The sequence below is a fragment of the Thermobia domestica genome, chromosome 7 (assembly GCF_964235325.1).
Source record: "Thermobia domestica chromosome 7, izTheDome1.hap1.1, whole genome shotgun sequence".
NCBI classification, from domain to species: Eukaryota; Metazoa; Arthropoda; class Insecta; order Zygentoma; family Lepismatidae; genus Thermobia; species Thermobia domestica.
The window spans coordinates 232,967,468-232,992,939 of NC_137460.1; the positions used below are offsets into that span (position 1 = coordinate 232,967,468).

The 25,472-nt window shown below is 36.1% G+C and overlaps 1 protein-coding gene across 1 annotated transcript; it reads right to left on the reverse strand.

Moving 5' to 3' along the window:
- Nucleotides 1-241: 241 nt before the first annotated feature.
- On the reverse strand, nt 242-24,582 carry LOC145690731 (uncharacterized). Its single transcript, XM_081765911.1, has 2 exons — nt 24,076-24,582; nt 242-1,878 (listed from the first exon to the last, which is right to left on the reverse strand). Exons 1-2 carry the CDS (start codon nt 24,438-24,440, stop codon nt 693-695), a joined length of 1,551 nt encoding a protein of 516 aa, XP_081622037.1. The 5' UTR covers nt 24,441-24,582; the 3' UTR covers nt 242-692.
- Between the last annotated feature and the right edge of the window lie 890 nt (nt 24,583-25,472).

Here is a 25,472-nt window from a genome sequence, read left to right on the forward strand (position 1 = left end):
AGTATGTTTTTCCCTTTGTGTTTTAACGAGTGCGTTGCAAAATGTGAGCTTCATATAAATCTTTCTTTTACCTGTGGTGCCATGTGTGAGATATTTTCATCTACGTGTTAAAATGTCCTGCCAAACCTGAACGTAGATGAACTACTTTTCCATACTTTTCGCATGTGTGAAGATTTCCACTTCTGTATATTAAAATGTCTTGCTAAACTTAACTCGAATCAAATCCCTTTGCACGTTCTTCGATTTTCAAAAGTCTTGCACCTATTTGTTGTAACATGTCTTGCGAAACTTGAATGCAAACACTACTCCACACTTTTGGCATGTGTCTTGTCCATGAGTTGTTTTAACATGTAACTTGCTAAATATAAACTTTCACTAACTGTCGATTTAGACTTTATCGCGTCCGAGACTTTAGCCCTGCGTATACTAACATGTGAAATTTAAGAAAATGCCATTGTCCACTCTTTAGGTTTGAGATTTTCAACTACGTTTGGCCAAACTTGAACTCGATTAAATACCTTCCCATTCTCTTGACACTCGTGAGGACTTTCTCGTGTGTGTTAACATGTTTGTAGCCAAATGTGAACATCTACTAAATCCCTTTCCGCACTCTTTGCATTTATGAGGGTTTTCTCCTGGGTGCATTTCTGTTTAGCCACATGTGAACGTCGTCTAAATGCTTTTCTGCACCATTAGTAGCTGTGAGGTCTTTCCCCTGAGTGGATTAACATATGTTTTCTCAAGTCGGAGCGAAAACTAAATCGCTTTCCACACTCTTGGCATTTGTGAGCTTTCTCTCCAGTGTGTACAAACATGTGTTTAGTCACATTCGAACGTAGTTTAAACCCTTTACCACACACTTGGCAACTGTGAGGTTTTTCGCGTGTGTGTATTAACGTGTGTTTAGTCACATCAGAACGTCGCTTAAACTCTTTACCACACTCTTGGCATTTGTGAGCTTTTTCTCCTGTGTGCGTTAACATGTGTTCAGCCAATTGTGAGCGTCGTGTGAATCCTTTACCACACTCTTCACACTTGTGAGCTTTTTCCCCTGTGTGGATTAACATGTGTGAAGCCAATGTTGAAGGAAGAAAAAATCTCTTACCACATTTTTCGCACGTTTGAAATTTATCTCCCGCGTGAACTAACATGTGTATAGCCAAATTTGAACGTCGTTTAAATCCTTTTCCACACACTTGACATTTGTGAGCTTTTTCTCTTGAGTGTGTTAACATGTGTTGAGCCAAATGTGAACGACGTTTAAATCCTTTTCCACACACATTACATTTGTGAGCTTTTTCTCCTGTGTGTGTTAACATGTGTTCAGCCAAATGTGAACGACGTTTAAATCCTTTTCCACACATTTGGCATTTCTGACCTTTTTCTCCAGTGTGGATTAACATGTGTGTAGCCAAAGATGAACGCTGTGTAAATCCCTTTCCACACTCTTGGCATGTGTTAGGTTTTGCTAATGTGTGATTTAACATGTGTGCAGTCAAACTGGAGGGAGCACTAATTCCATTTGTACACTCTCCACAAATGTGGGAATTCTCACTTCTGTGTGTCAACGTTTTCGTTGCTAGGACTGAAGGTTGACTAAACATCTGTCCACACTCTTCGCAACAGAGGGATCTCTCACCTGTATGTATTAACTCCTGACTTGACAAAGTTGAATTTTGATTATAGTGTCTATCACTCTTTCGGTACGTTTGACGCTTTTCACTCTTATGTGGTAGCCTATATCTTGACAAACGTGACCAATTGCATCCTCTGGCAAACTTTTTCGAAATATGAGATTTCTGATCTAAATGAGAAATTGTTTCCTTGAAAGTTATAGACGTATTTGTTTCTCCATGGGGAGCAAATAGGTTATATTGCCTGTAAGAAATTCAGCAAACAACGAAATGTTAATGGAGTTAATTAATAGGTGACAATAAAGAAATAAAATCATTCTCTATATTTGATAATAAAATTACATTTTATTTTTGTTCTATTACACGAAATCTTGTAGAAATATGGAAGCCAGGAATATTGAGGAGTTTCCATATCTCTCTATTCTGAAAATAAGAGCATGTAGTTTGCATTACTAATTCAAATTGTACAATCCTTTATATATACGATGTAAGATGTAACTCAAGTACATACCAACATATATGTTTTGTGCTATGTCGAATAAGCATTTCATTATTATAAGTGAAAGTATGGATCCGTTGTCACTAAAAATATTTATATGCAATTATTTTTTGTCAGAATGTTTCAAAATCGGATGAAATTCTTGCAATTACAATTACTCAAAAACTGTTATTATGATCGGAAAGAAACAAAGAAAGGGACAACTTTTAAAATTTTTCACAAAATACGCCATTTCAATCAGTATACCAAGCTCTAGCTGCGTTTTTATATATACTGATACTTTGAGATAGTAAATTTTAATAAGTACTACAATCTTTGCATCTATTGATATATAGGTACGTAATTATATCTGATACATATTTAAGTAATCTTATTAAATAAATATTTTTGAGAAGCGGCAAATTTTGAATTCCCTCTAATTTTTTTATTTACTTGAAACACATGATATTACGATTGCATAATTCAACGTTAAGGTAACGTGGACAACGATTAGCATGTCCGTCAATTTTAGATCATTACTAGTGCATGTATATATGTGCTCAAAACATAGAATTTAAATTTGTAATAATATGGTGTAATGCCATTCGGAGGAATCAAAATTCTATACTGGGTTTGGAATCCTGCTATCACAAGTCTTCTTTCGAAACAATGCCCCTCGAGTGTTATTAGCATTATGAAACACTTTAGCCATTATTGTTTTTTACGTTAAATGTAAAAAGGGCGTGTGAAGATAAATACTACACTCTAAAATCCGAAAAATGAAAGAAATATGTTATATATCACATTATAAAAGACAGGAAGCAAACTGTTTGAAATAAATTATTTATTATATTGGGTGTCTATATTTAAGCGCCATTTCATTTTATGTTCATTGAAATGGGTATTTTAAAGACGAGAAAACAATTAACCCTTTTAAATTATGATGGCACAACACCTGTGCCATGGCGTCGACCATCGGAGTTTCCTTTGTAAGTCTCTACTAAAGCTTTTTTAGACCGGATTTTTTGCATTCATTCAAATATGGAAGCATCATAGAAAATATTTTATGGGCATTTTGCAGTCTCGCGCGCTCTATCTGGGAGCAGTGACGTCACAAACATGGACGATGGGTTTAAAATAGGTTATATTTGAGAAGTTTTTCAAAAAATCCCTGACATTACTATTTACCCTAGAATCACGATTTGTCCCTCGTTGGTTTCGTTATGGGACAGGCTTTTAAAATGTATCAATCAAATTTTCCTATCGGGCACCAGGAGCGGGAAAATCTCGTCCAAAAATAAAAAGGGGAGTTTTTAAAGAAAAAAATTTCCCTCTTCCACATTTCTCTCTTCACAGGTCCACGATAGCGAAATTTGAGTGGTACCGTTTGAAGGCTGCCTTACGCTGAAGAAAATGAGGTATGACTAATGTTGCTAGAGTCAACAGACGTGTGTCAAAGAAAACTCGATTTCGCTATTTTTTCATTTTTTACACATTTTTAGTCAATTACTTTAGTAAAGTATCTACAGTATTATCACTATATATTCTATACTCATGATACGTACCTCCTTTTCTTTGGCATGAACCCGTCTTTCAAACGAAACCACTCGCATGTCTGTAGCATGTACCATAGTGGGAAAAATTCGCAAAAAAGAGCAATTGTAGTCAAAAAATCCCTTTTCCCCCGATTTTGAGCCCCTCTGGGCGGTCCCTGTGTCAACCCACAGAGCCCCCAAAAATCTCAAACATACTACATACTATGTGTAATAACTGTACAACGTTTCAATGTTATATCTTGAAAAATAAGGGAGGGAAAAATATTGCCCCATGTGCAGACAGTACCACCTTTTCCATATGTCAGCAATGGATAACCCATTTTTATATACAAATTTCCTGACTCATCCCTAAGATATAACATTGAATCTTCGTACAGTTATTACACATAGTATGTAGTATGTTTGAAATTTTTTGGGATTCTGGGGGTTGACACAGTGGCCGGCCAGAGGGGCCTAAATTCGGGAAAAAGGGTATTTTTGATTAAAATTTCCCTTTTTCGCGAATTTCTCCACTATAGTATATGCTAGAGAAGTTTTACCGTTCAAAAGACTGGTTTTGGACAAACAAAACGGTGTATCAATCTCTACGATAATTAGGTATGAATCAGCAAATTTTTATATAAAAATGGGTTATCCATTGCTGACAAAGGGGAATGCTGATACTGTATGCGCATGGGGCAATATTTTTTCCTCTCTTATTTTTCAAGATATAACATTGAAACGTCGTACGGTTATTGCACATAGTATGTAGTATGGTCGAGATTTTTTGGGGGCTCTGTGGGTTGACAGGAGCCGGCCAGAGGGGACCAAAATGGGGAAAAAGAAATTTTTTGACAAGAATTTCCTTTTTCGCGAATTTTCTCCACATTGGTACATGCTAGAGAAACGCGAGTGGTACCGTTTGAAAGACTGGTTCATGGCAAAGAAAACGAGGTACATTTCATGTTCCCACAGTGAACAGTCTTGATGATGATGATAATATAGAAATTCACTAAAAAGGTATTATCAAGGAAAATATATAAATCGGCTGTAGCATCAAAACTATTCATTCCAGGGCCACTCTTTGTATCTCATTCTCTTCACCATGAAGCAAAGTTTTTTAGTAACATTCGCATGATCGTATCTTATTTCAAAGGGGAGATATTCGCGATAAAAAGGGATTTTTTTAAGAAAAGAAAATACCTTTTAACCAATTAGAGCGGAAATTTCCCACATTTGGAACACTTTAGGGAAATTTTGCGGACGCATATGAATTCACTGCTTTACTAGAAACAAAACGGGCCATGAGCCATGATCCTACGATAGTCTTGACGTAATAGATGATTGAGTGAAAGTCTACAAAATACCTAAAAGAAAACATAATTTAAGAGTTAAATTTGTAGGTCAAAAATTATAACCTGACGGGTCTCTCCCACTAGAGAGGACTGTTGCATTTTTTTTAAACAACTGTCGCAAGCACCCGTCTTTTGTGAAATAAAACATTCAAGAGGGACATAATGAACGCTGCATACTATATCTCAGTCTACAAAATTGATATCTAGCTAATCTGGCAGTTACTATGGAAATGGGTGAATTGAGTGAAATTAAATGTTACACTGAAACTAGCACCTGTATCTCAGCTAGAAAACTTCTTTCTTTCAATTTTCATGATACTACTATTAGAATGAAGATCCTACAACTAAGAGAGCAGATTTAAATTTTACGCGGAAAGCAGAGCATCTGACGATTGGTTTATGTTAGGGAGGTGAAAGTTGCCATACAAAATCTTCACTCAATATCAGGAAGCAGGTGTTCTACGCCTTAAGAGATGAAAGCGGGGAATTTCCGTAGATTTCTAAATATATAAATTTACCATATGATATAAAATGAATATGTAATGTATATAATTTTTTCACGCATTTTCTAATGCATTTAAGTGATTACAATTTTGCTAGGCTACAATAAATTTTCGTAAAACTACGTTTTCAAGCGGATGTTGTGTAAACCCATACAACTACAAATCAACTCATAGGCTTCTTTACATGTTTTAACACGTGGAACGTCAAACACTGCAAAACAGTTTCTAGAATACGACTTAAAAGTTATTTAAAAGGAAACAAAGTATTTTCATTTCTCTTTCAAATCACGCTTTTATCCTTTCCGGACGTGCTGTTTCACTTACACAGAACATTCTACTTCTTAGGAAAATACATGAAAGAATAACTATTTCTTCTACCGTTTCATTCCAGCGTTACTACATTAAGTATAGCTACGTAGTTTTAAGCGCGTTGTTCGCAATATTCCTTTCTTAAACACAAACTTCACGGAATAAAAGTTACATAATGCTATATGCCTAATGTTGTCACGAACACTAGAGATTTCTAAACCGTTACAACATAAAAACACATTTACAGTAAAGTTGTACGAAAATCATTTCCCGAATTTACAAAAGCATTCCGAAGAAAGTATATATTTTATTTATATTATCTCAGTCAAAGTCCATTTCCTTTACAGAAATGCGCCTTGAAACTGGCCCACCTCTCATTAAAGTAAGTATCAAGATCGAGATCTTGCACAAATCCTGAACCAGGGACAATAAGCGGAAGCTTGCCCCCGGTTATTTACTGAACGACCTGTGAAATTCCAATGTTGAAGTGAAGCATTTGTTTTCTGCACATTTTGTTGCAGAGGTCGCACCCCCGTGAAAATATGTTAGCAGGTAACTAGCGGGTAAAACCTACTGAACACACGTTCGTGAAATTATTAATGAAGAGCAAAGGAATTAATTATTGGCAACGAACGTGACCTTCATTTGAAGCTTTTATAGCAATTTCACTGTGTAATTTTAGCAGCAAATGTTAACAGCTCAACAAAATAAAATATATACTTCATCTTAAACTTCAGTACACATTCAGGAATATACGAAACTCATTCACCCAGTGATTAACCAAACCTGAAATCCTACACCTCAGAAATTTAACTTCTCATCTGGCCATGCCAACCTGTAATATTATCAACCATTTTTAGAATATCGTATTGTATAATATTATCTTATCGTTTTTACATAGCAACTTTCACAAGAACTTTGCAGTTCCCATGCGTATTACTGACACAAGGGATGTGATCTGCCTATCGTAGATACATCGAATTCAATATTTTTGTATTAACTGTGATGTCTTTCTATTGTGAACATTAACTATACATATAGCGACGCAAACTTTCTTTTTGTTCATCTCACGCTAAGTAAGTTATTCAAAATTAAAGCATTTCCTGTGTGTTGAAAACCATTTTTAATACTTTCAGCTCTCACACACAATCGTGCAGGTAGATAGAATCAACAATATGTACAACATCGGCCGAATATGCACAACTGTGCAGGTTAATGTTTCCGAAAGGTACAATTTAAAAAAAGAACCTAAATCATATTTATGAGGATTAGTAGATCATGCTGAATTAGGAAAACGCTTATCTTTGCATTTTTCTAAATCGAAAAAAAACGTCCTTGTGGAGAGGAATGTAAATTGATAACTTGCACTTATGTTTAATTTAAGTTGAGGCAGAGGAGATCATCCCTTTCTCAATTTGGCCTTTCTTAAGAACTGTTTACAGTTGAGATGACATTTTGTAAAACTGGTTAACAGATATTTTCTCCTTCGTGATCTATTGCAAGTAAAACTGTAGCTGCGTGATAGGTCCATTTTAATAAATAAATTTATTTCTTTTATTACAGCAACAACCAACAATTACATAAATTATTATGCATCCAAAGCAAATTTCTTCTACATGATTTTACTGGTATTAAACTTAGGAATTTTACAAACTTGTAAACTTTGGGGAGACACATTTTAATAAAAGTTTAATGAACGGGACGAAACTTTATTGAACATATTTATTCATGCACTAAGGAATATACAATTACATACCAAAAATTGACCCAAACGGGACACAAACTCATGAACTTACGCTTTTATTGTTAGTCCTGGTATTTACCAGAGAGCTAATATCTTTAGCTTTTCTTTATAAAGTAGTTAGTACAGGGAAAGAAGCGTTCAAAATAATGCATACAAATGGAAAGAAGGACCAATAAGGTGTTCAAGAAACTCACAGAAACATTTTGTTTATACTAAGACAACTATAATCAAGTTGAAAAGCTACAAAATTTGTAAAATATTTGAATTTATGTACAAGTGATACGGTCTTAGCGGAATGTGTGAAATAATAAACGTAAATTGCAGAATGGTAAAAGGTTGTCGGGGTTAAAATAAATCATTGGCTGAAAGACGAACAAAATAACACCCCTTTGCACTAGGAAAATACTTCAAATCAGAATAAATGTTTAAATTAATGGCAGTGAAGGCGGCATATTTCTTTTAACCATTCACACAACTTCTGCCAAATATCTGTTCCATTGCTACAAGTTTTTTTATGTATGACTAACAGTATCAATATGGTGGGGTGTATCAAACATGTTATACAACACAAGAGTTAAACAAGTGTAAAAGTTTTTACATCTGTAACAACTGTTTGCCATAGAGTAACAAGATCTAAGATAGAATCTGTTCTTTGGATGCTGGATCCATCTCAAAAAGCTATTACTTGCCATCCGTTACTCTGTTACTTCTACAGAGATAAATATTGCAAGATTCGTTAATTTGAAGCATTTCGAATTTGAACAGAAAATTAAAGGAGGCAGAACGAATCGTTGGGACGCTGATCCCATCTCACAAGAGTTTCTCGACATCTTACGCAGTATCTTTCTATGAAAATCAGATAAGAGAAGTAGTAATCATTTGCAAAACAAGAACTCCTCGATTCCTGTTACAATTTTCGTTTTATAACGATAAAAGTTGAAACCCATCACGGATAATTTTAACCACTTCCGGTACGAACAGAGTTTTAACGAGAAAGATAGATCGTTTCCAGGCAAGCTGTAGGAAACCAGATATCATATTTCTTACCATTTTCGCCTTACGGAAATCAGTATTGAAACCGGAAGTAAGAGTAAGTTTGAAGCAATTGTGGTTATGATATAGTTCTGTGAATAGTAGAGATTTGTACGTTTAAGATGATAAAATGTTTGCACAAAACGCTTTTCACTATGTATTACCGTGTTTGTTTTGTGACGATAAATATTGAAACCAGAAGTGGTTAATTGTAACCACTTCCCGTCCGAATTGAATTTCAAGGGAGTAAATGAACATACTATTTGAATGGAGAAGCGATTATAACAAAGAGAATCCTGACAGATTTTAGCATTCTTCCTCTAAGAAAATTAGTACTGAAGCCGAGCATTTAATAGTAAATTTGAACTACTTCCGAATCTGACTGTCGAGAATATTCATTATATATTCTATTCAAATGCTCAATCGCTGGCAGAAAATTGATTCTGGTTATATGCTGTAATTTTTGTTCTATGGCAATAAAAGTTTAAAAATATATTAAAACCGGATGTAAGAATAAATTTGAACCATGTTCGTTTCTGGCAGAGTTGTGTGAGTAATCACGATACAATCAATTTAAACATTCAATTGTTTGCAAAAATCCGCCTTTCGCTTTCTCTTACTTTTCCCGCTCTGTAGCGATAAATGTTGAAACCGGAAATGGCTAATTTGAAATGCTTACGGTTTGCATAGAGTTAACAGAGGAGATGGACCTATTACTGAAAAGATGAATCCTTCGTACGAAACCGTATTTCGATATCTCTTGTCATCATTACACTACAGATATCAGTATTGAAATTGTCTGTTTAGAAACTTTACACAACTTCCGAGTTTGTTTCAGTCGAGACACTCAATCGGTTGTAAAAACAGTTTGTTACAGTCTGTGATCGTTTTCGTCCTATGATGACAAATATTAACACCAGAAATGGCTAATTTCATTCGCTCTGCTTAGAATAGGGGTTAGTGGAAAATTTGGAACCTTATCTTAGAACGCTCAGCTGACTAAAAACGCAGTTCAATAACTCTTACAGCGATTGCCATATAGAAATAGGTATCGAAACGTAAATTAATATTAAATTTGAGCCACTTCTTGTTTTAATAGAGTGTTGCCAAGAGTCATGTTTGACGCTGAATGCTTTGTTGAAAGACGTCTCCTTGCTGTTTCCATTCTCTGGCGAAGAAATTTCAAACCGGAAATGGATGGTACTAACCATGTTTGGTTTGAATAAGATTACAACACAGGAGATGGAACCTATGCTTGACATGCTTCATTCAATGCAAAAAGTCGCTTCCTGATAGCATTTACAGTATCCGTTCTACGGAAATATATTTTGAAACCAGAAATACTACTACTATCCAGGATATTAGCGCTATGTTACTTTAAAACGCTTAACTATTAGCAGCAAACTGCTTATCCTTCCCTGTTACCGTTTTCGTCCTACGGCAATACACGTTGAAACCGGTATTGCAACTGACAGTAAAAAAGAATTTGAAAAACCTCTCATTTTGGCAGATTGTTGTAGACAGTGATTATGTGTTGTGTATAGACACAGGATCGTTTGCAAACAGTCATTATCGTTCTCGGTTACCGTTTTGTTCTATTGTTTTATTCGTTAAGTCAGAAACTAATGGTTAGTTTGGAGAAATTTCTGTTTGAGTATACGGTTAACGGGCAAAATTGAATCTATTTGATGGACTCTCAAATATTTCTAAAAAACAGCATCATGAAGGCATTCTCCGTTTATTCAATACGGAAATCACTTTTGAAACTGGATGGAATAGTACATTTGAACTATCTTTGGTTTAGTAAAGTACATTGGATAGCCATGAAAGTTGTGTTAAGACGTTGAATCGTTTGGAAAGAAACACTTCCCGCTATATTACAATTTTCGTTCTATAGCGATAAACGCCGAAATTTGAAATGGTTAATTTGAACCAATTTTGGTTGAATACAGAGTTAAGTAAGGAGACAAAGCCTATTCTTTCCAGGCTGAACTAATTGCAAGAAAAGGTTCCTCTACATCTCTTTATCCATTTTGCTCTGATACCCATTGACAGACGGACGGACAAGGAAATCCGTTCTAGAAGACTGCCGTCACTTACACACAGTATATTCTTAGTACGAAAACCTTCGATTGCATTCGTGTGCGTTATGAACAAAAGCATAACATTGAGACCTATGTATATAATTAAAAAAATAGTGATATTACTCCAGATTCGAAACCAGTTCTGGTATGCCTGTTCTAAAATGTAGTGTATAAATTTGTGCGGGTTCAAATAAAACGAACACATTTTAATACTAATTTATTATCAAGTATATCACCGACCTTAAGCTCAATTTTTCGAATTGAAACGAGATTGGAAAATACACTGTAAATTTTGAACTATATTAGCCGAGTCTCGCATATGTAGGAATAATCTCTAAGCTTCTTTCAATGAGTTTGGTATTTTGTACATTTGTGTTAGCAAGCCTAACTCTGATTGTACGGCTAAATATGGTGAAGAAACAAGGACTCTTATCACGTGAGTGCTGCATTTCTGGTGACTGTTTCTTTACATCTGACTTACGGGACAATCACCCTTCACCTACGCACTGTTATATCTAAGAGTTAATTGGACAATAATTATGGACTTGATGCTAGGTATGAAAATCGGGATTTTCTTGGCTGACCATATACAAGCTTTAGTTTGTTAAAAGAACCCTCAGAGCTACGCACGAACGCTTATTGTAGTTGCAAGACCCGTTATGGTAGTCGCTCGGGAAACCACCCACGAAGGCGCGTGGGGTGCCTTGTTCTACGTATATGCACCCCTGTATGAGCTATCGCAAATTTAATTGTTACTTGGATATGTTAAAGTAAAGTTTTGTAGTTCAGTATCAGTGATTGGGCACTCATTATATACGTCTCAGTGTCATTCTTTTAAATAACAGTGCAAACAAAAGTTTTCGAGATCAAATATACATTATTGAGCAAGAGTGCAGCGACTTTTCAGTGTGGAGAAATTTAAGTCATTTGTCACAAAGCTTAACAATATACTCCTGGAACTATACAGGCTGCGGATCAGGAACATTTCTGTGGACCCCCTCCATCCAAGTAGGACTCGACGCGAAGGCAACGGCACCTACAGCGAATCAGCTGACCGGTCGAAGATTATTGTGAGTAATTAAGAAATTTATTGATCGCGTTGCCATCTCAATGACGTAAAAGCCACTATCATTATAGGGAGGAAACGTTTATTCGTTTGTTTGTGATCTTTGATGTTACTTTTTATGTAGTATAAATCATATTAATTGCCATTACATTCTTTACACATTTTAGGTAGGGTTTGTGGTTTCATCCTCAGGATAATTTCGATTTATTGTTACTTGTGCATAGTTTAGTTATTAGATCGCATTTTCATTTTACGGTACTTATATTTTTGTCTGCTGTCTTCCCAGCTTCGGACTATGACAAAAATGTAGATATGGAAGGAAATCGTTCTTCGTCGTGACAGAGCTGGAATGGATATGCGAGAGAAAGAGAGAAAAGTTTAAATCGTCAAGCGAGGAAGAAAGCAAATGTAAGTGTTATAATTATATTTACAAAATTTTAACGACGGCGAAAACACGATTTAAACCACATGGGGACCGTATTCCGGACAAACTTATAGTAATCTTCGGACAATTGCTTTTACAGTACCATTAGTTATACATATAACGTGTTGAGTTTTGAACTTGATTAGCGTAGTGTTGACAGTCAATTTCCTTCAGCTGATGTGGGAACAAAAATAATTAAAATAAAGAAATGGGATAGATAAACATAAAAAGTAATTGATTGATTTTGAGTTTTACGTCCCGTTCAGAAGCGAGGCTATATGAGACGTGGACCTACTGATTAACGTGGAATCCGAACCACATGAGCTCCCGCCGGGAATCGAACCCGGGTCTTCCGCGCCAAAGGCGCGTACGCTAACCGCTCAGCTACGGAACAGCTCAGAAACTTAAAAAGTAAGTAATGTAATGTTCTTCATATGGGTAAACTCATTTCGATATTAAGAAACAAACTAAGTAGAGCTCGTGAAAATTTTATATTGATTTCTGATGCTATGTAGATATGAGTGGATAGCAAACAGCTGATTGATTATACACACACACACACATACATGTTTTACACCATGCACTTTTTTATGCTTTTATGAATAAGAGAAAATGTTTTGTATATAGTACTAGTTTATATCTGCATTAATTTTACATTGAAGTATTTCATAAAGTGAAACCTGAGTTTCGAAATAAAAGAATAGAAAGGATTGGTTGCTAAAAGTTGTAATATCAAAATTCTTAGAGTTTCATCTTTTAAGTGCCTGTTTCTTATTTTCGTATTAAACTTAGACAGTTATGCTTTTGTGTTGTGAATTAGTTGCTCATAATCTATATACATATGGAGGCTAGCGTTTTAGAACAATTTGAAACTATGTTGACGGAGCAATTAGAGAAAGAGCCTGCTAAGTTAGAGCAGAAATTAGAAAGCAATAGCGAACGAGTAGATGAGTTAATAGGTGAATGCAAACAGTCTATAACAGAATCAGCAAATGAATGTAAATGATCCATAGTTAAACTAGCGAACGATTGCATGCAGAATAGACTCAAATTAGAAAGTAGATTTGACAGTAGATTTGATAATTTCAGTAGTGATATTATATCGACCAATAACACGATTATTGAAGTACGTCTGGAATTAGCTAGTCTAACCAAACGCGTTGAGTCAGGTAGTGCAAAATATAAGAAAAGCGTTGAGCAATTACGGGAAGCTCAAGCGGTGCAGATTGAGTGTAGACAGGCTGCTGAAACGCAACAGCGTAAAATTGATGTTTTGAAAGAGGAAATACAAGGTGTGAAAGGTTAAGTAGAAAAAATAGAAAGAAAACAGATGCATACAGATATAAAATGTGAAACTATTAGTTCTCGCATGTACAGGCAGCAGGGTGACACACACGAGTTAAATGGATATGTAAAGGAACTCGCAGAAAAGACAGGCGATATACGTGAGGAAGTGCAAGCGTACCGATAAATTTTAAAACTGAACAGTGAACGATCAGATGAGATCGAACAAACCCTAGAAAGTTTTAGGGAACACCATAAAGCTACTGTTCAAATGATAATTGAGCATTTTGAGAAACAGCCCGCTGTTATTGTAAAATCGGAACATGATCGAGATGTTACTCAGCAAATGCATAGAATAGAAAGTCAATTGCGAACTATTAGCACGTCAGAAACATATCGAGGATAAATTGCGACAATTACAGACTAACGCACGTACGTCACAACGTAAAGGGGATAAATACGATACCGAGTACCACGACTCAGATTATCAGAGTGAAGGATTCGAATCCGACGGATCTGATAGTAGTGTAAAACGAGTATATTCTCGTAGTTTCCAAGCCTAAGCTTATCATTCAAGTCAGAGACTTGCAATATTTACCAAAGAATACAGGGGTCCTTGATAGTACAACTGCGCGTTCGTATACTCAGGATTTGAAAGAAAAAGCCAGAGTCGTAGGCATATATGAAGATGATTTGGTTCATATTTTCCCATGTCTTGTCGAACAGGTGGCTAAAGACTGGGTTGCTAATTATCCAAGAGAATTTGAAACTTTCTTTAAGTTTGAAAAGATATTAATAGACATGTTTGATTCAGACACTATTGTTGCTAGCCAGATCCCTTCTTGTAGAAGTAGGCGGTTCGATCAAAAGACCCATGATAATGTTCGCAATTTCGCCACGAAACAGCATCAGTTATTGAGAGAATTAAATTCGGAAAGTTCTCCTCCTAAAATCATTGCAAGTATTATTGATAATTTACCACGAAGGTATCATGAAGAATTGGCGTTGCATCCGTGCACTTTTTCACCGGTTTTTGGCTAGATTCGCTCGGATTGAATTGTTAAGGGTAGCAGAAAATAATGTGAAAGGGAGTTACAATACATACAATAATAAGAATTACAAAGAAAATCGTTCGTTTCGTGTGCAGCAAGCTAAGACAACAAATATGTCACACTATATCAGCATCGTAATAACAGACGAAATAACAACAATGCTACTCGACAAAACCAAGGTTGCACGGAGAATAATAAGGAAAATACGCAGACGAATAATGAACAGAATCGAACGGAAGAACTTTGTAGTGATAAGGATAACAATTGGCGTGGCAATAATAATCATAGGTCAGGGAAACGCCGAGAGAACAAGAGAGGCCGCGGAAATAATCGGCAGAATTGGAGAAACCAAAATAACAATGGATCAAATCAGAATCGAACCCAGGAACAATCACGCGAAGATTTGGAAAACTGAATGAAGACGGGTTTCGAGGTGGGATACCCGTCGAGATAATGAATAACCAAATCCCCAATAATGTGTTCCGCGTTCGAAATTTTACATTTGAGTCTGACTCAGATTTAGATCAGGAAGAAGGAAGCGATACTGAAAATAAAATCTTTGAGCTTTACGTCCCACGGTTATGCCGGTTAGGCTAAAGGAGACGATGATGAGTAATGAATGAAATGGTGGAATGAAGAAAGTGGGAGGAAACGGGAGAACCCCGAGAAAACCCACGCACACGGTGTTTGTCCACCACAAAGTTAACTTGGCGAGGGCTGGGATCGAACCCGGGACCCCAAGCACCAGAGGTGAACGCTCTACCACTGACCCGCCGTGGCCCCAGGAAGCGATACTGAAGGAGATAAATTTGAAGAAACAATAGTCAGAGCGTATGGCAGGCAGTATGCTGCTAATATCAACACGCGCGTAAATGGAATGGAAGTGAAAACATTGTGTGACACGGGGACGGACACCTCGTTGGCTTCTTATGATTTGTGGAAAGAAATTACGAAAGAGATCTCATTTCTTAAATTACAAACAACTGATGATGTTCTTACTGTAGACTATAGTGGTAAATTTAAAAGAAAGTGTAGAGGCAGGACTATCATACCTGTTGAAATAGATCTGCTTACATTTACGTTAGAAGTTTTTGTTCAGGCCGAACTTAATGAGAAATTTATAATGGGTCTGAACGCGGTAGAACAATTACAAAGTATGATTAAGCTTAGTCAGGGTAACATTTCATTAGAGTATGATAACATTAAAGTGGTAGTCTCCCTTTTCCCCATTGAATCAAAGGATTGTAATGACAGTGCAGTCCTCGGTCGAATCAGCTAATGAAGAAAACGTTAGCGCAGAACACCTTCATGTTGGTAACGTCAGCTCTAGTCGAGAAGATACTGCCCTTAGACATCAATAGAATATTTCAGAGCTACTGTTGATCGTGCTAGTACGTTAAACCTTATCCAAAAAGAACAGTTGTCTCATTTATTGTTTCAGTATAGAGAGATTTTTACAAATTATGCTGGCAAGTGTAAGAGCCTTTAATATGAAATGAAAATGGACACCAACAAACATTAGGTTTGTAAACAGTACCCGATTGCGTATAAATATTTACTGTTTGTACGAGGTGAGATCAAAAAGTTGTTGCAGTTTAGAATCATCACTAACAGTCAATCTATCCATAGTAATCTTATTTAAGTTTTTCCAAAAAGAATAATAAACAGAGATTATACATCGATTTGAGACCTGTTAATGAACACTCTGTTTTGAGGCAGATTAAACCGGAACGAATAGAAGATTTGCTAGCTAAATTACAAAAACGATTTACTAGGGTCCTGGACGTAAACTCCTCGTACCATCATTGTACTTTGCATCCCAAATCCCAACCATATACGGCGTTCAATTTTGAAGAACAGTGTTACCAATATCAGAGTACCCTTTGGATTTCGAAATGCGGGACAAACTTTGAATGCTATGATGTCCCATGTGTTAGGCCCTAAGTTACATATTAAAATTATAAGATACGTGGATGATAATTTGGTCACGAACGCTACATATCAGGACCATTTACAGTCATTGGATCAAATTTTTGCTAAGTTCAAGTTATACAATATAACATTAATAAAAGCATGTTTTGAGCACTGGACGTACGATTCTGAGGGTACATTATTAGTCCAAAGGGGATCAAGAAAGACGAAAAAACTACTAAAGCAGCCAGGGAATTACCAACGCCCACTAATATCAAAAGTCTGCAATCTGCATTGAGATTATTTAATTGGTGTCAAAATTTCATACCGGATTATGCCACCAAAGCTGCTCATTTAAACGATTTGTCAAGACAGAAACGGAAATGGCGGTAGTCCGAAGAATGCGAGAAAACTTTTAATCAGATTAAAGATGATATTTGTGCAAATATTTTATTGTCACACCCTGATTATTCAAAACCTTTTTACGTGCGGGTAGATGCTTCAACCGTTGGCATAAGCTTTAAATTATGGCAGGAACAGGGTGATGAGCAGCGGATTATCCAGTGCATTAGTCGCACCTTAACCCCGTGCGAACGTCGGTATTCGATTTCGGAATTGGAATATCTAGCAGTCATTTACGCCTTGCGGAAATGGAAATCCATGTTGTTAGGAAGACGCATCAAAATTGTTACTGACGATCAAGCACTTCTTTTCCTTAAGCGTGTAAAATCCTGGAACAATAGGTTATACCGTTGGAGTGCAGAAATTAGTGAGTTCCAGCATGACATAGAGTTTGTCAAAAGGAAAAATAATAAATTTTGTGATGCGCTTAGTAGATTATTTCCATTGCACGAGCACAGACTGCTTAAAGTACACTCGTTCCAAGTTTGCAGGATGAAGTTTTCAATAAATTCCCCAACGATTGGCGGACCTTCAAAGAGAATGTTCAGAATATAGAAACATATTTCGTGTTTTAAAGGGTACAGGGGATGAAATAGAATTTCGGAACAGCAGATCCTGGAAACAACGTTATAAATTAGAAAACGATATCCTGCTCATTCGAGACTTTCATCACCCCAAGAAGTGGAAAATTTGCATACCACCAGTTTTGGTGTATAACATACTCACCGAGTACCATACTGATGTAGGACACCCAGGTACAGATCGTACGATAGCGCTGATTTCAAAGGCATTTCATTGGAAAGGATTGCGAAGCTCAGTTAAGAATTTTGTTAGGGATTGTATTACATGTGCTGGAATGAAACCAGATCAACTACTACCGGCTAAGTTGTTAAGTATTATTCCATCACGAAGACCACGCGATTGTATCTCCATTGATATGTTGGGAGCATATCCGGTTGGAAAGTAAAAGAAACGTTTTGCTCTTGTTATCATGGACCAGGGTGGTCACTCATTTGGAATTTCAAAATTCCCTGACTTTTCCAGAAAATTTCCCGGTTTTCCAGAAAATTTCTAGAGATCTAAAATTGGCATATCATTGTTTTTCAAAGCTTAAACAGAAGCTACAAGTGAAATGCAATGTGGACTAGAGGATCATTATTAAAAAAGGCAATAAAAAAACACTAGCGAAGATAAATAGTCTAATTTTAATCACTTACTTGCCTTATTTTCAATTCCCTTGTTCGTTTCCACTCCACTGTAACCAACTGCTACACAGAACGAGAAGAGGAATGTCTATCCCTATCGCCTTTCAACCTTAAGCTTAATACTAATCACAAAAGTACACACACTTACAGTCCACTACTAAAACACAAATTACTGGAACGAACACTACTTTACTGAAATGTTTTAAAACCTGAAATCACAGACTTGTAGTTCACTAAAATCAAACTGAAGTTAAGACCACATCCACTTAAATGTTTTAAGACCTCAAACCAATAATCTCCTCATCAATTGCAGACAGTTTCTCCTTGACATCTTTCAACTTCATTTTCTTCGCCTCGAGATCAATAACTTTATCCTTAATGGCATTTCTCTTCTTCTGTTTCTTCTCTTCCTCTTCTTGATTCCTCAGAGACTCAACATATATTCCATGAGCATTGCGGGCAGCATGGACAACCCTCTTTGTAATTGGAAACTTATCAATACAATCCACAGCTGAAATTTTATCATATACTTGCCTGAGTGCAATTAGACTCAACTCGCTTTGATTTTCAATTAAACATTCTTTGTTGAATGAAAATCCCCTTTCCACACTAGCATTTCCATGAGATAAAATGAGGAGAAATTTCACAAAATCAGTCATATGTATTGAGCATGCGCCTAAATGCAGCATCTCCATCCAATGGTCATCTGATCTCTTACTTTTCCTAAGTCCTCATTGCTTCCAATACAAGAGGATTTTTAGCAAAAACTTTGAATTCACCTTGGATTTCATCAGCTAATGTTCCTGAAATCCAATTCTTGGATACTACAATTTCTAGGCAATCGGACAATCTCTTTGCAGCTACAGTGTCATCCATAACAAACACACTTGGATCCAGGAAAGAAATTGCTCTTGTCAGGTTGAATTTTAGAGGTGACCTGTCCATTATTTTCAGTATGAATTTCTGACATCCTGCGCGACCGTCTTGTCGAAATTCAAGAGTCTGTCTATCCGATACGGTATTGCCTTCTCGTATAGCATCCTTTCATGTGTATCCAATGTTTACAAACTTGGCAGGCTTTAAGTTTTCGCTATTATTGAAATCAATCTTAACCAATGGCCGGCCTTAAAAAACACAATCTTTCACAAAACGAACTGCAACAGACAATACTATGGCCTGGAGCCAGTTGTAAAGAAAAGGAGCTAATGGAGCTTTTCCCTGAAATGTACGCAGGAAAGGTTCAACAGTTTTTGCTAATGTTGTGAAAAAGCCAAGTTTTGCACCAAGCAGGTTATTATTTGTGAAATGTCTTACAGTATCAAAGCTTTTGCACTGTGGTACTTTCATCTCATCAACAGCCCACTGTATGTATTTCTTTACGTTCGGTAATATTTCCATCGCCTGGGAAGCCACGTCTGAATTTTCTGTCCATCTAATGCTGCAAATTTTTTTCGGAAACACAGAAGACCGTGTGCATCTTATGTAATCTGCACGATGAGCTGGAACGTCTTTGACTAAATTATAAGACACCCTTAGGAATTCTTCTAATTTCCAAACTGTTACTTGCATGGCAGCTTTAAAAGCACAATTCATAGTATGCAGCCCACAACTTCCAATATCAAGAAGAATTGGATCTGAAGGTGAACTTGCAAGATATTTCTGCAGGTCAGTTAAAAATTTGAAGTTAACATGCGGACCATCCATCGAATCTTGAACAATTTTCTTGAAGTCCAAACCTAAGATACCATTCTTGAAACTAACTTGAATGTCTGCTGACGTTGAATGTCCGAGGAACACTGAATTTAAATATCTTGCTGACATTTGGTTTCTTTCATTGTCCGAAAACCGAATCGTAAGGTCCATTTGCTGCTTTTGCGAGACATTGTTAAAGCTTTTATCAAACCCAATAACATAATGCTTGCAAGCTTCTATTTCTTTGAGAAGATCACCTTTAAAGAGTCGTCCAAGACCATGAACGATAGTATAAGCTAACTTGGTACGTTGTAATTGCATCTTACTACAAATTTCGCTATCAGGAAACATGAGCTTGAAATTTGTTGCCAGTCGGGAAGCAGATCGGAATGACAAGTGTTCCATTACTGCCTGCAAACACCACAGAACTTCAGCTTTAGTTACTGACTCAGACACTAGAAACGACTTCATAACATTAGCATGTTTACTTTTAATAGATTCTTCGGAAGGAGCCACCGGCATAAGAAATTTATATTTATTTTGTAATAAAGAGTACAAAACAAATAATTGTAATACAGTAGAATTAAAATACAAATATTATTAAAAAGGTAATCAACAAGGAACACAGACACCGTGATAAGTCATCAACAGCAGTTGAGTTAATTTTTCTAGTCGCTGCCATAACCTAGATTTTTGGGTATTTCTGATTCTGGTTACACTGTAATTTCTATGGATGGCAACACTCAAAATTCTTCCGAGTCATATTTTCCGGTGCAGAATAACATTATCAAGTATTGAGGTAAGTTACATTTCATTATCACTTTTCACTTACGAAAAACTGGCAAAAGAAAAATTGTTATCATTTGTAGAATATTCAGTATGTAAACTTGCTATTATAAATTACTATACGAACCGAGTTTCATTTTTCTAACTTCCTAACAGAGAAAGTAAATTTTTAATATCTTCTTCAACACTTCTTTATCCCCAGTTAAGGTAAACCAAATAATGATATATAGCCTACCGTTTCTTTAAAACTATGGTGCCTTGCATAAAACTACCTTGAAGTATACAAGCTCTACGGTGTGAATTTGTACACAAGATCAACCAATAGGCAAACAGTAACTGGTCGAGATTTACTGTAAAATTTACAGAAAAAATTCGTAATAACATTTTAAATACCGTAATGTGCATGTTATGCACGGATTCGCACAAAAAGTAGCTAGTAATCACTGTAAGCGAAACGAGGTATCAAAATTCATGACATGGAACTAGAAAAATGTTTGAGAGTTAAGAAATCTACATAGTTAAGAAATTTACTTTCCTAATGTATTGTGTTACTTCGGAATACACATACGCACGCAATGAAAACATTTCAGGATCTTAATGTAAAATTTGTATGAACATAAAAATACATCTTGAAGACGTAAGATATGTAATTTTATGCTATATACAGTGTTGCGCTATCCTCCTTTATGTGTACACTTACATTTGGTGAACCATCTGATCCGAACCGACCCTTCCCTTTGCTTCCAGTTACACTAACATATTGCGCCCTGCCCCAGGAATCTTGTTGTTTTTACCGGCCATCTAGCACATAATGGTTAGTGCTGTTTGTACAATGATTCTTATATGGTGTACGAGCAATTAGCCCATAAAGTGAACCTGTATGGAAAAATGGGCTAAACTGCCGCAGATAGCGGCCGCCGGACAAGAGCCACATGAATCTGGTTTCAACGTTGTATTACAAAATAAATGTTCTTACTTTCATATACTTTACCTACGATTATCACTGTTTCATTTCTGGCCTTCACTATTCACTCTTGATCACAAATATTTATTATTTCCATGCTTCTTTTGCTACATTTGTATGCATTATTATAGCATTGTTGCACAACATTAGTACTTTGAAACTGTTAAGTATTGCAAATTAAACACTGCCCATTAATGACTAAAACATTAGAGCAGATCGTGTCTTCCCAACTTTGCAATCGCAGTGCAACGCAAAATTTTCCTTTTGCTTCCCAAATTGGCTTTATGAAAAATTAAATGTATCGGTATCGTTTACCGCAAATTTATTGCTTAGTTTGCGTGACGATAACGAAAATCAATATCTAATTGAGTCATGACTTTGCCACTGTGACGGACGATAGACCTTCGAAATTACACTAAAAATCCGTCAACGAAATCCGCCCTGTCTGCGTATGTTAAGGGCGTTTGGGGGTGCAGTCCCCTATCGTATACAAAACGCATACGAAAATGCCCTCTTCCTGTGTGATAGCAAAGCAATAGAGGTGTTGCACTAGCATTTCTCGGGCATATTCACTTCATATGTTCTTATGCGAAAATAAAAAATAAAATAAAAAAAGGTTAGGTTGCCACTGAAAAGAAGGGATGCTAGCTAACCTAATCAGGGAAGGGGCACTTGCGTGAGTGAGCGTCCGTACGAATCTGGCCCGTCAGCAATGGTGGGTACAGGTGTAAACTAGGATTGTGGAAAACCTCTACTTTAATGATATGCAGATATCTGACAGGCCTCTTCATATTCCGGTCATTTTTATTGCTTGCCCATTTGTTTCCAAAGTAACAAAGCACATCAGTAACGTACATTTCACACATATGTGGATGTTGTAAATTTCGGGATATTTCTATAGCTTCTTGTCATGAGTTAGCACACTGACTTCAGATAATTCATTTCACTTCACTTTGTATAGTGTAATTAAAGGCTTCGTTACAGGTAAATCAATGCCTAATTAATTATCTTTCATTATTGTATTTTTATGTACACTCATGTCCAAAATGATTGTCGCATATCTATAACTGTTTTCTTGTAAGAATATAATTTGATAATAATGCTGCGGGGCACTTTTAATGCTGATACTATGTGTATAATCGGGAAATGTATATTTGTGGTAATTTTCGTAGGGAAAGAATTATAAATGAGAAAATTAGAATGAGTGAAAATGTTGCTGTATGTACAAGGAAGATTCATTTTCGTTTTATTGTTCTTATTTACTGCTCTTTTGACACGAAATTTGCCACATAGATATCTTTGCCGATTATACACATACTAACATTATAAGAAATACCGGGCGAATTCGTCATCAAATTATGTTGCTAGAAAAACATAAGCATGCGACAATAATTTTGGACATGAGTATACATGCGCATATCGCACGCAAGAACACATTTTCCAGAATTCATTAGACTTCTCTTACATTCAACTAACCTCTTATTATATTTTTCGGTCAACAGTTATATATTGGCCTGCATTACAGCACGGTACATAACCCTAGTTAATAATACACTGGGTTTGAAACACTGTCAGATCGTGCGCTACTGCCTCCTCACCTCATAACGCATCAACCAACGAACACATATAATACACAATTTAACATTTCTCCCTTATTATTGACTCTACAGCGATAATCTTTCTAACCTTTATTACCCCCAAACACATCTCGATTGATTCTATTCATTTCTCCGTATATTTAATATTTAAGGGCAGCCATCTGCGGAAGTTAGCTCGACAAATGAAAGTGCATACCCTACAAATGATTGCTGAAAATATAAAAAATCGACTTCCGTGAAAAGCAATGAGTACCGGTATGGTTCTCTAGAATTAACAAACATCCACTGATGGTTAGAATTTTCTTGTATTTTCTTAATGTCTCTCCGAAAAAGCCAGGCCAGAGTCATTCAAGCTAAATCCTGAGTAAAATTACAAACATTCATAGTTTTTGTTCTAGTATAACACATTTCACGTTTAAATTTAGAAAATTTTCAGATAAATTTCCTCCTTGCAATCTAAGATTTTACAAAAGCGTCTATATAAATGAAACACCATCGCCGAGCACCCACATTGTAAATATATACAAGAATTGGTGAGAAACGTTAAATCAATAATAAAGTAATTAATATTCCATGAAGATACGAAATACATAAGATTTGTATGGGCGGTATCGATCTTATTATTTGGTATAGCCTACAGTTAGACTATGTTTGCCATGTCGTTTCCAAATTGTGCATTATTATTTTACGTTCGAGGTATCGGAGTATGTTTAGTACAAGGGGTCCAGAAGCACGTTAAAAACAAAATTTACAGGAGTGATGCAAGTACTTAGCCGTAACATAACGAAAACAAATCTAACCAACCCTACCATAAACTAACCGAATGTGAACAGAAATTACCAAAACAGTAATATTTTTTAGAGAAAACAGCTGACCCCTTCTGCTAAACATAGGCCGAGGTATTTCCCATACCTTAATATTTATCGTGAAGTATTCCTTTTAACCTATAAACTTATCGAACCCATGTATCCGTACTGTCAATCTGAGCCAATTACTATATCAAAAATTGAACATTACCTCTCCGGCAGAACTGAATTTAAACTTTTTGTTGTTAGTTGTTGGGAGTCATTGGAGTACCACGCGCAAGTCTCATGAACCACTACTGTTCTTAGCATTTCTATGTTGTTTTCAAATGCAGGACCTCCTTCTGCTGCAAAATCTGATTTCACCCTATCAACGTTTAGTTCCACATCCGAAGAATACATAGCTGTATCGTTGTTCATTGTATGCTTTACTTCCGTTGTAGATAATATTAATTCTTTGTTGTCAGTCATCAGGTCGTATGTCCAACCTTTACTTTCTAGTGGATCTTCCTGAGGTAAGTCATAATCAAATTCTTCTTTGCACATCAATTCCGACTTAACAGATGCCTCATCAGCCATTATGACTTAAATTTAAAAAGAATTTGACACTGTCCTTATACTTCCTGTATAGTTTATGCTGCCAGTGTTAATGAAATGATTTACAAGAACGTTCACAGAAGCAACTTTATACTTCCAATCATACATAGGATCGGGATCAGTGTTGCCAGACACGGCAAGTGAAATTACACTCACCTTCCGTCAAAATTGCACAATTTTACACACAAACTGGAAGACAATGCACATAAAATTGCACAATACATAACAACCTATATATATGTATATTATGTCTGATGATGTACATACCATACGTACATCGATCAACCATTGTTCAAAGATTCAGAGTTTGATTTATTATTATTGTTAATATTATTATTATAGCAAAACCGACACCTTCTTCCCGCCCATTGTCACAGAAAGAGTATTGAATCTTTGATTTAACTTCTCTTTTTTTTTTATTTTTATACTTTGTTCAATAAAAAAACATCCCATCCTTCTCGTTCACTCTGTCGTTCATCTGCTTGAAAAAGGACATTTTCCTGACTAGTAGTGAGAAGAAAAAAAGACTTCTTATTCCCCTCCGCATCATGTTTTGGATAACATCGAGAGTCAACATTCATTCATATTGCTTGGCTTGAACAAAGAGGCTTTGCTTGGGAATGTGGGCTAACAGTCGTGGCACCCGCTTCTCGAAAACGAGAAGTGAGGTATCAAGGAAGCAAGGTAGGTTTTATTGCGCCGCCCTGGAGTCAGACGTTGGCAATCGTAGTTTTTGAAAGGCAATTTTCAGTAAAAGTAGAAATAATGAATATTTGAATGAAAATCATCAATGGTAAAAATTTTTAATTGACCAAAGTGTACACAAAATACACACAGATTGGGATTACAAACAAAATGCACACAGAGGAAAAAATTGCGCACATTTTGTGTAATTACACACACATTGGCAACGTTGATCATGGTTGCCATTTTGAATACGGTGCCCGATATGAAAAAATCTTTTGCCACATCAGTTTTTAGTTTTTAAAGATCTATCGAACGAAGTGTCACTCG